This window comes from Syzygium oleosum, unplaced genomic scaffold, assembly GCF_021117445.2.
Source record: "Syzygium oleosum isolate NSW1041296 unplaced genomic scaffold, Sole_v2.1 Sole_v2.44, whole genome shotgun sequence".
In the NCBI taxonomy this organism is placed as follows: domain Eukaryota; kingdom Viridiplantae; phylum Streptophyta; class Magnoliopsida; order Myrtales; family Myrtaceae; genus Syzygium; species Syzygium oleosum.
The window spans coordinates 1,987,521-1,999,660 of NW_026607528.1; the positions used below are offsets into that span (position 1 = coordinate 1,987,521).

Sequence of the window (12,140 nt, forward strand, 5' to 3'; positions counted from 1 at the left end):
CTACATGCGTTAGCTTATGTTGAAGGCCAACTTTTGTCACTGTTTCTGCAAGGGAATGTAACAGGGTCGTGATTTGCTCACTGGCCAGTATCAGATTTCTTGCATGCAGTACTGTAATAGTGTTTGCCAGGTATATTATCTAGTGAGTGCAGCATTTGTGGGCTCCAACCTTGTTTTTCTACCTTATTTCAGGCTCAAGTTATGCTGTCTGAAATATATCCAGGACGGTCTCCAAAAATGGGCTCTACCTACTGGGACCAGATTCATGAAGTGGGAGTAATTTCTGTGTCAAGGCATGTGCTCAAGCGTCTCCATGAATTCTTGGAACAGGTCAGGTTTGAATTTATCAAGTAGCAAGTAGACAAAATGTTAGAAGCAATGTTGGTTACTTCCCTTAGCATATCTTCGGAAGTGACCAAACCATGTACTATGCAGATCTACCATGTAGTTATAGTTTTTACCTTCTTTAGTTGTTATATTATATAAAGGATTATGTTAACGAGTGCCTCAGGGGCACTTCTTAGGCAACCCATTAATTGCCCTTGGGTTATGCACATCAGTGCCTTGAAAATCAGATTATCCCAAATCAAGTATACTTAACCAGTGCCCCTAGGGCACTCGTTAACATGGCCCTAATATATACATATATACATATATATTGCCGGTTCATTTCCAGGGTTGAAATTATAGGTCAAGGTTTGTAGGAGATAGTACTAAATCTGTGGAGGCCCAATTCCCTACATGATTCCCCAATATACCTTTGTGTGAAAAAGTAATTATGCTTTGAAAGACTGAACTGTGCTGTTTACTATTAGGGGAGAAGTAAATGATGCTAATTATTGGCCAGGTGATAGGAAGTTCCATTAAAAAGGTTTTCTGGGAATCTTGTAACTCTAATTTCCTCACTTGTAAGCATTGTGGGGAGACTGGATCTCCGGAAACGGGGCGAGGTTGTTGCAATAGATGTACTCCCAAAAAAAGGAACAGAATTATTGTGTAACCGTTATGGAAGAAAATTGGAAAGAGGGTACAAACTTGTGGGTATCAATTGCAAACAGGATGGTATCTATGACGAATCTCTGGGTTTGGACGGGGTTACACTCCTCTTATTTTTGGTAGGTAAAGAAAAATTGGGCACCAAGGGGGTGCAAAATCACATAAAAACAGAGCTTAAAGAACCAAAAAAAGCTCATGCCAAAGAAAAAAGGCAGAGGCAATGTCAATCAATGCATTTATGTTGGCAAGTAATTTCCCTACTCTGAAAATGTAGGATTTTGAGCCAGTTTTCAATTATTACAAAAACACAACACTCCTCTTCTTCAAAGGTTCTCTTGTTCCTCTCTTTCCAAATCAATGAAAACAGCAGAGAGAAATTGTGGAAATCCTTCTCTTCTTGCTGCTTGGCAATTGAATGCGGGCCTATAATTTTTACTCAATAGATCCTGCCATAACCCTTCCTGGTTCATGCATGAAAAGCTGCACAAATCATTCTCCTTGAAGGACCATGATGGAGAAGATGTCTCACTGTTTCTGCCTTATAGGAAGAATCAATTTACCAGCATTTTGCCTCTTTTCTACAGATTATCTAAGGCGAGAATCCATCACAAGATTACTTCTAAAACAAGAAAAAGAGACTGTCGTGATTACTTCTAACATAGAAAAGTAGACTCTTGTTGGTACTGTGACTTTTCAAATATCTTTCCAAGAAAATACTGTTTTACCAGTATCGACTGTCTTTGTCGACAGCCTGTGGGTTGACTTCCACAGAAAAAAAAGTTCTCTCTTCTAATTTTAAACCAAGACACTCTTGGAGGTGAGAACAATCTTTAAAATCATATAAGAAAGGTAAAAGATTAACAAGCTTTGAACTCCCAATCTTGGGCATGTCTCAAGAAATCAATCCCTCAAGTGATTCTTCCATCATTGAAACAACAACAACAACAACAACAATCCCCTGCAAAAGATTTGGAAAGTGTTCTTTTAGTGCCCTGTTTCCAGACCAATTGTTCAGTTTAAAGTAGATGTAAATCCCATTGCTCACTCTCAAAAGAGCTTGATTAAAAGGAACTGACTCCAGTCCTCCTCAAGACGATGGTGCCATGTGTTTATCCCATGCTTTTAGAATCCATCTTGTTTTTCTCAAGGACAAAATTTGCAACTTTCAAGGACAAAAAGATCATTTTTGATGGTGGTGATAATTGTTTATGTGTATCCCTGTGGCCATTTGCTAAAAGGAGACTTATTTAGTAACAAAGGCTTCAGGCTTCACTCCTCAGTCGAACACCCACCCCCCACCCCACTGAAAAAAGAACTTCCACGGCACACAGACAGAACAAAAGGTTGCTTGATTGCTTTCCAGATTGCTTTCCAATCTACCAAATGAAATTTACATGTCACATATGTATCACCCCACAAAAATGACTCTGAATGAGATGACTTGTGACCTAGAGTAAGGAATCTAAGAGATGTGAAATAAATTGTAACTTCAAGAGTTGCTGTTTAGAAGAGGTTTTTCTTCTCCTTTTGAAAGGGGAGATCTTTTCCAACCTGACAGCTTCTTCTCAGGTTCCTTGACAATTGGCTTCCAAATTCGCTCACGAAACTAGCGCCTAAAGGGAGTCCTAAGTTAGTGATTCGGTATAAAACTTACACCACAAAACTTAGGATGATGAAGTATCATTCAGTCCTTCCCCTAGTGAAATCTCGTGCTCAAGTTGATCTTGAGCCTGGCAACCACCTCAGTACATGAGATAATGCTCCACTAGTATAGTAACTATTGAACATTTTGATGGGTTTATGAATCAAGTAGTTGCTGAAGATGAAAAATCCTTTTCTGTTTTAAAAGGATGGATGTGGTTCCCGATGCTTAGGTTTTCATTCTGTGGATCTTCATTGTTGGGGCAGTTGCTTGGAGACTTGTTGATAGTAGGAATTGTAGACAATTTGTGAATGTGGTTTGCATCTGATCTTCCCTGGTGCCTTTCTATTACTGTAGAGTATATTCAGGCAACAAAATATAGTTGTCCGGCCTGTCATAAATGGGGGGAAGTTCATTGCTTTTGCAGATGCTGAGACTCTTGAGAGTTTTTTCCTGTGTTTCCTGTATGCCTGAGAGATACTAATTCTATCTGAATTTCCCGAATTTCAGTCTTCTGGTACCCCTTATAACATTTAACTCTTCACCCATTTCAATATAAAGGATTAGTCAATCAAATAATCGATAGTAAATGGATCGGTTTGAGACCAAGGCCTTCTGCAGTTGTCAGGCATTGATATTGGCGTGTTCTGTTTGGGCATTGCTAGTTTTACTCTTGTCACTATGTGATTCTGTTGATTGAAGTCTTGAATCTATATGGGATCTGCCTCTTTCTTCCACTGTTATCGTTGGAGGGAGCTTTAGAACAAACATTCTCGATGATGTTTTCTTAAGCCAACTACGAGAAATGTATTTTAGGATGCAATCAATCCTAGTTGCTTTAGCTCTTCCTAAGTTGGTTGCCATCCTTTTCACAGTTTGCATTGTGCATCCCTGTTTTATCTCTCCAGTTAATCTCCTCTTTATTGGAAGTATGTTATAGCAATATCATGATCTCTACCTGTATGTTTCTGATTGTCCTTTTAATTGCATATTTTGATTTTGCACCAGGATAATCCTCCTGCTATTCAAACAATTCTGTCCGGGGACATCATTGTGTCGTCATCTAAGGATTCTCACCGACAAGGGCAGAGGGAGCGTGCTCTTGGTTTGTTACATCAGATGATTGAAGATGCTCACAGGGGCAAGCGACAGTTTCTAAGTGGTACATTTTCTTTATGTGCTGGGAGATTGCCATCATTTTTTGCATGAATTATGACTTTCTTATTCTTTTTTCTACGTTTAGGCAAGCTATATAACCTGGCAAGAGCCATTGCTGACGAAGAAACAGAGGCCAATTCTAGCAGAGAGGAAGCTGTATCTGCTGATCGTAAAAGTCTCTCACACTTAAATAAGGATGGAGTTCTTGGCCTTGGGTTAAAAACTGTCAAAGAGACATCGTTGAATTCAATGACCACAGAAAAGAATTTGCAGGCTAACAACTATGATTTGAAAGACAATGGAAAGAGATTATTTGGCCCTTTAACTTCCAAGCCAACGACATATCTTTCGCAGTTCATAGTACACATTGCTGCAATTGGTGACATAGTTGATGGGACAGACACAACTCATGATTTTAACTTCTTCTCAATTGTCTATGAATGGCCTAAAGATGTATGTCTTAGTTTTTTTTTTTGTTTCAAAGTATGGTAATCTATTATTATGTTCATCTCTGTGTTCTCATTGAGGATAATACAGTATCAAATTGCTTTTGACAGTGGGCATTCATTCTGATTACATGTAATAGCTTGTGGTTTATAATGCAGATATTGTCTTTAGTTTCTTGAAGTTCCTGAAAATTAATTCAAACTAAGAATATGGTGCAGTTCTCCTGTGAAATAATTTTGTATAGTACGGTTTTGGAACCTTGAGAAAGTCTTTGTTGTGGCACACTGCACTGGTGGAATCCCTAAAGTTTGTTAAGGCCACATTTATTGAACGTGGGAAATATCTGTACATATTTTATCGTCTGAGACCTGCTTCTCTGGCATTAAATTGTTTATAAATTTACTTCCCTGGCACTATATGTGCAAGTTGAAGTCAGGTCGTGTGCATATATATCTCTAGAAACTCTGATTGAAAGCCTTCCATCCAAAAATAAGAAATTTCCGTGTTCTTTTTTTGTCTTTATCCCATCTTAGGCGAATTATGCTTTAGTAGTCTAATATGTGAAAGCAGCGACCTGTCTATTTTATTCTGGCTAGGAGTTTGTCTTAGTGTTTCTAATTTCCAGTATTAGATGTCAGGTGATCATCTCAGAGAACTGTTACTACTGAACTTGCTTAAGTAAAGTGATGGTGACTAATCTAGGTGGTAGGTTTCCACATCATGAAAACAATCTTAATATAGTAGTCGACGGAAACTCATGCGATTCAGCTATTAAGGAAAGTCAAATTTATTCATTTGGTAGAAGATTATTTATGAGTCGTCTTCTTTATTTTCAATCTCTTCGTGTGATGATTAATAATGACTATTGAATTATGGCTTTGCTTCATGGTAATTCCATAATCTGGGCAAGATGTGGACTTCATTGATAAGTTAAACTTTATAAGGGTTAAATACTCATCTGTTTCCCTGCAGCTTTTGACTCGTCTGGTATTTGACCGCGGAAACACTGATGCAGCGGCAAAAGTGGCAGAGATAATGCGTGCTGATTTTGTCCATGAAGTAATTTCTGCCTGCGTGCCTCCAGTTTATCCACCACGTTCTGGCCGTGGATGGGCATGCATTCCTGTCATTACTATGTGCTCTAGGAGTCACTTGGAGAAAATTCTCACTCCCTCTTCTAGAGAAGCTAAGAGCAACTCCTTTAACTGTTCCCCTGGAGCACCTGGCGTGCCGTTATTCTCTCTTCAGTTGGATATAATTAAACATCTGGCAAAAGTTTCTCCTGTAAGGGCTGTCCTAGCATGTGTATTTGGGAGCAGTATCTTATACAATGGCAGCGACTCTTCTATTTCCAGTTCCTTCAACAATGGTTTACTGCAGTCATCTGATGCTGATCATTTGTTCTATGAGTTCGCTCTTGATCAATCTGAGAGGTAATGCAGTCATCGGTATCTTATTTGTTATCTGATTATTATTGTTAACTATATTTTGATGTTGTATAGATTTCCTGATGTATAGATTTCCAACCTTAAACCGTTGGATTCAAATGCAAACCAACCTTCATCGAGTTTCAGAGTTTGCTGTGACATCTGAGCGAACAGCTGATGATGGCAAAGTTAGGTTTGAGCAAAGAGCTGCTATAAAACGAGCCCGTGAACATGACAGTGACACAGAGTCTGATCTTGATGAAAGTGGTGGTAGCAGTAGGATCCCTATCACTCTGACAGATGTCAATCATCAAAGTGGGGGACCTGCTGAAACCTGTGATGACTCTCTAAAGTCTGATCGTGCCGACTATGACATGGCGGTGCATCTTTCATTTGACTGGGAGAATGAAGAACCTTACGAGAAAGCTGTTGAGAGGTAGTTAGTTTCCCCTGTTTCACTTATTTTAAGTGCATTCCTAGCTTTCTGATAGTTGTCCCTGTAAGTTTCTATGGACTTATGAATTTTCTTTATCGGTCAAAATTCACTTCTATAGGATCAAATGATTTCTATTAAGATTTAGTTAGCTAGGCTTTTGACTGCTTGCAAATAAGTCTGGAGGCGATTACAGTAACTAAGCTTTATCCTACTCAGTAGTGTCAGCATACCCTGAAATGATTCAGTAGAAAAAAGCTGGGTCAGATTAATTACACTACACTACACTATATGCATTTATAGCCTTTGTGTTCTATGATATATATTCTGCAGATGCATCTTGGTTTATGTTGGCTTATTAATCCAACTATGAAATGATGTTATTATGCTGGAATACATAATAATTGTGGCTTCTCAATTTCCTTGCCTTGTCCTTTTAGCTCTACCATGGAATTTGCATGTTGTAATTGTAATGACGGTGCTGCCCGGTACCTCTATCAGTATAATACTTGTACGTTCAGGTCTGATATATGTAAGCACGTGACTTTCAGTAAGACTTCCCTTCTCCCATTCATTTTTTGAACTTATGGAGTACTTGTTCTTTTAGAGTAAAACGATTACGCGTATAAATACATGCCATTATATTTCATATATTTTCATTAGTCATTTAATTGTGTGACATGTTAATTATAGTTCCTATACAAAAAGTTATCAAATGTATGTGAATAAACAGAATATCTGATATGTCATGAGATGGCACAGAGTAGTAACAAATTCAATGATTATTTTTTGTAAAATCTTTTATTTTAAATAGTTCTATTATATACTAGTTCTTGTCAATGATAGTGTGATTGTTGTAACCTCATGATGGCATGGAGCAATTTTCTTTCACATAATCTTAAGGAAGATTATATTAACCCATCCATATTTCACACAATGTGTATAATTACTAACAGAGCTTAATACCACGGAGTGGAGATCTTGTTCTTGGGCAAAAATTAAATATTTTATCAAATAGTTAAAGTGTCAATTTGAGTGAATGGTGCTGATATATGGAGAGAGAGCCTTCATAAGGATTCATAGTCTGAACGGTGTTACGATCCTTCCCCTTTGTATATTCAAATAACATAACTTAGCTTCTTTTCTGTTGCAAATCAAACTGCAATAGTGTTGGATTGTCGATTCAAATTAAGTTTGGCTGGTTGGTGTTATTTTAGACTGATTGGATGAGGCAATCATGATACTCAAATATATTGGGCAGGCAGGTGCAAGTCATCTGCAAATATTGTACTTTGTAGGATTGGTTTTCTTTTATAGGTAAAAACATTGTAGGGTTGTTAGTTTCACTTTATATCTCAACAAAATTGTTGAGTTGATATGTATTCCCTATTTTAAATGCAGTAGCAGACATAAACCGTAGAAACCACATAGTAGTCCCCATGTGGTCCATTATTAGTAACTGAAGTTTTATTTAATGGTGCTCTAGTGATATAAAATGCTGCTGGGATCATTTCAAAATTTCCTACGTGGAATCAATCTCCATATTGCATATGATGCATCAACAGAGATATATTGCTAGTTTGTTTCAAAATTTCCTACATGGAATCAATCTCCATATTGCATATGACGCGCTGATAGGGATCTATTGCACCTTAAAACAAGTCTCATAGATGAGTTTTTTTATTTATAATTGAACTGGAAAGGCAGCCTTGTTGTGCACATTGTTTCTTTTCTAATATGTTTCTTTGTCTTCAAAGATTTAAGACAGCATACTTGTCTTTTCCACTTTTACTTTTTCTGTATTTCCTTAATTTTGGATACAATGAAATTGTGAAACTTGTGATTAATTGTCTTCAAGTCTGATTTGTTAACTGTATTATCCAATCTTGTTGGTTAAATATCTTTTGTCAGTTCTAGAGTTTTAAAGATTCAAATTTCTATTCCCTTCCTTAATTTTTATTATTTTTCTCCTATTCTCAGAAAGAAATCATGATCTGTCTTTCACAAATCTTGTAAAAGCAATATATGTTTTTCTTCTGACATTATTATTGTGTGCTTGGCCTACCTTTTGCCATATGGGATGCCAGCTTTAGCGGGACACCTATTAACGAGTGACTGCAACAATGTCATAAAGGTGAAAAATATCACATGACCTGACTACAAAATATGATGTGAGGGCGATGTTATAAAACACCACAAGTAGCCTTTGAAAAGAAACAGGCTTAGATGCTGACATCTGGTGTGTTATCCTTTGCTTCAATAACTCCCTCGTGTAGGTTTCACGTCACTTGCAGGGTAGAATTTCGTCGTTCTAATTGGGTCTTCATATTGTTCTATTATAATGGTTATTTTTCTAGTATCAGTACAAATATTAATTGTTTGGTGCCATGTCTTTTTAGCTTTATATCAAGAAGGATGAAATTTTTTGCTTGATAATTTTAGATGGACTTATGATATATTTTAGGGGATAAGTCGATATCTAATTATCTAACTTGCATCATTGTTGCAATTAAGTCCTTTAACTTGTTTGATTTGTGCAACCAAATCCTTTCGTTTTGTGCACAGTCAAATATGTCGGTGTGATTGCCAACATGGCAATATTAAATGTGGAAAAAGAGGGACATTTTAAATTCTGAAAAATCAGCTTAGTAAAACAGAACAAAAAAAGAAAAGAAAAAGGAAAGCAAGAAATAGAAGACATTGTGCAATGGAACATGCATGCGGGAGGGAGGGAGACCTAGAGCCGTCGCCACCACGGACTCTGGAGACTTATTGTGGTGCTACCACTCCATCTCCTCCACCACTAGCTGGACTTACCAATGTAGCCAACGCCTCCATGGAGATAAACAATGACAAGATGAGTGCGATTGTGATGATGAGTAATGGACAATCTTCAGATTGAGAGGACCTCTGATCCCGAATTTCACATTTTTTTTTTCCAATTGAGAGTCTAGGACCCCTTGAGTATATAGCAACACGAAAGAGGTTCAAACTATTGTTTGGTGGCGAAATGTTTACTGTTCACCCTTGTCGGCCCGTTCACCAAGCCTGATGAGCTCAAAAGGATACTTTGTGGCGGCAGCTTTACATGGTGTGCAATTGAAGGAGTTGATTAAGCTGGATTATTAAAACTAATTGTTGCTGGCATTTGCTCCAATTGCTGAAGTTATGGTGAATAACGTGAAAAGTTTCAGCAATTGATCAATTCTTTTATGCAAAATCATCATGTTCTAGCATTCTAGGCGAAGTCTAGTGTCTATGGATGATAGAGGTTCACTTTGGTGGTGGCAGCACTAGGATGCATTGCCAGTGTCCATGGTAGAGATGGCAATGCCTGTCCGGCTGCATTATCACAATCTCTCTCTTTCTCCCTTCACCTTCCCTCTTGCATTCTTTCTTTTTCTCTTTTTGCTATTTTTTTTCTTTATTAAATTGTTAAATAATACCATGTCATCTGCCATGTTAACTTAATTAAATGTGTTGGCAAAACGGCTTGATGCACAACTCATGCAAGTTAGAGGACTCAATTGCACCAATTAAAAGTTTGAGGACCTAATTGCTAAAACCGTGCAAGTTACAATGCTAAATGTGGCCTCATCTCTATAATTCAATTTTGTATTGCACTTAGTATGATATTCTAGCTTTGATTGCATCACGGGTTACTTTTGAATCTCACTGATCTACTTCTACAGATTAATTGATGAAGGAAAACTAACGGATGCTCTTGCTCTATCCGATCGTTTTCTACGTAATGGTGCCTCTGACCACTTACTTCAGTTATTAATTGAGCGTGGCGAAGAAAACCATTCAATATCTGGTCAAACACAAAGTTATGGAGGCCACAGCATCTGGAGTAACAGTTGGCAGTATTGCTTGCGGCTGAATGATAAACAACTGGCAGCTAAACTTGCCCTTAAGTATGTTTAGGGTCAATAAGACTTTGTATGCAAATGAGCTGATTGATAATGTCGAGTTATTGATATTTCAAAATAGCCGTACATAGTCACCGTCAAATCTTCCCTATTTGGTCATTCGCTTTTGAATATTTTCTATCAGGTATATGCACGGATGGGAACTTGATGCCGCCTTGGACGTTCTCACCATGTGCAGCTGCCATCTGCCTCATAGTGATCCAGTGAGAAATGAGGTGGAATTAGATTCACTTAGTTCAATCTTCTCCCATAGGCAGAAACTCGTTTTATTTTTACTCAAGAATTGGTTTTTGTGATTCTTCATCTGAATACTCTTGTCAGCCTCGAGTTCTTTTCGTGTAACAAGTTTGTTTTGATTCAGATTTTGCAAATGAGACAAGCTTTGCAGAAGTACAGTCATATATTAAGTGCTGATGATCATTATAGCAGCTGGCAACAGGTCATTTGTCCTAAACTAATTTGCTTAGATTGTTAAGAGTAATCAAAGTGAAATTATAGCTTGAGTAATAGTTGTATTTGATTAGATGCTCAGAGTTTCAGATTACTCTGGCTAGGTTGAAGCTGCGTGTAAAGCAGATCCTGAGGGCTTGGCTCTTAGATTGGCTGAAAAGGGGGCTGTTTCTGCTGCTTTAAAAGTGGCTGAAAGTGCTGGTTTATCAGTAGATATGCGGAGAGAGCTACAGGCTCAACAACTTGTGAAACTTCTAACAGCAGATCCTCTGAATGGTGGAGGTCCAGCAGAAGCCTCACGATTTCTCTCCTCCCTACGTGACTCTGAAGATGCTTTACCAGTTGCAATGGGTGCCATGCAGTTGTTACCCAACTTGCGGTCCAAGCAGCTTCTGGTAATCACTCTTGTGTCTTTCTTGCTTGTATGTTTTACAATTCCATGTTGTCCCTTGGGTTACTTATTTTGTTTGTTGATATTATGGAGGTTCACTTCTTCCTGAAGCGGAGAGATGGGAAATTGTCAGATGTTGAGGTCTCTAGGCTTAACTCTTGGGCCTTAGGTCTCCGTGTTCTTGCTTCCCTGCCTCTGCCATGGCAGCAAAGATGTTCTTCTCTGCACGAGCACCCTCATCTAATTCTTGAGGTTCTCCTTATGAGGAAGCAGCTGCAATCTGCGTCTTTGGTATTTTACTTCTCAAGAAGATGATTTTCAGTATGATACTACTTTATAATCTGCATCGCAAATAAATAGCCTAATGCTGGGGTAAAAATTCTTATCTAGCATTGAGAGAGAGTTTATCATGGATGAATGCAACTAGCGCTTATTAGATTATATTTCCCTCTCTGTAACTGATGAACGAATCGTGTTTTTACAGATTCTTAAAGAATTTCCTTCCTTGAGAGACAATTCTATGATTGTCACATATGCTGCTAAAGCTATCGTGGTCAGCATAAGCTCTCCCTCCAGGGAACCTCGTATATCAGTTTCTGGAACAAGGTCAAAACCGAAAACAAGAGCAGGTGCTTCAACGAGGTCATCTTTTTCGAGCAGTTTGAGTAACTTGCAGAAAGAGGCCCGACGAGCTTTTTCTTGGGGCCCTCGCAATGCTGGAGAAAAAAATGCTTCGAAAGATGTTCAACGGAAAAGAAAGAGTTCGGGATTATCGCCCTCCGAAAGAGTTGCTTTGGAGGCGATGGCAGGTATTCAGGAAGATTCAATGACATCTCTTTCTGCTGAGGGGCAAGACCGACTTCCACCTGTTTCCATAGTTGATGAATGGATGTTAACTGGGAATCGAAGTAAGGATGAAGCTGTCAGATCGTCCCATCGGTATGAAAGTGCCCCTGATGTTATTCTCTTTAAGGTAAGTGTCTTCGATTGATCACTTGATGAGTTTGTGGTACCAGGGTACTAAAGTTGCTTTTCATGAAGATGGGGCTTCTGTTATTATTGAAATTGCTTAAAGCCTTAGTAAATAGGCCTTATTTTGCCAGTGCCAACAAGCTGAAAATAAGGAATCGGGAAAATCTGGTTGAGGCATGAGCTTTTCAAATGCATCCAGATTGCCTGTTAAGTGAGCTTGAAAGCAGATCAATCAATCTATCCATGTTAGTAAAGTGCAGGTTTTGAGGAGTAGAATTTTATGGGACCATCA

At 38.3% G+C, this 12,140-nt stretch overlaps 1 protein-coding gene across 1 annotated transcript in view; it reads left to right on the forward strand.

The window, feature by feature from the left end:
- The window catches only part of LOC115684245 (uncharacterized), a 39,406-nt gene that overhangs the window by 14,214 nt on the left and 13,052 nt on the right, over positions 1 to 12,140 (forward strand). Inside the window, exons 12-22 of the mRNA XM_030608985.2 lie at positions 193 to 330; positions 3,647 to 3,800; positions 3,882 to 4,249; positions 5,216 to 5,676; positions 5,762 to 6,106; positions 9,796 to 10,020; positions 10,160 to 10,250; positions 10,397 to 10,474; positions 10,590 to 10,880; positions 10,970 to 11,167; positions 11,361 to 11,849. Of these exons, the coding sequence (XP_030464845.1) occupies positions 193 to 330; positions 3,647 to 3,800; positions 3,882 to 4,249; positions 5,216 to 5,676; positions 5,762 to 6,106; positions 9,796 to 10,020; positions 10,160 to 10,250; positions 10,397 to 10,474; positions 10,590 to 10,880; positions 10,970 to 11,167; positions 11,361 to 11,849 (2,838 nt within the window). The remainder of the gene's footprint in view (positions 1 to 192; positions 331 to 3,646; positions 3,801 to 3,881; positions 4,250 to 5,215; positions 5,677 to 5,761; positions 6,107 to 9,795; positions 10,021 to 10,159; positions 10,251 to 10,396; positions 10,475 to 10,589; positions 10,881 to 10,969; positions 11,168 to 11,360; positions 11,850 to 12,140) is intronic.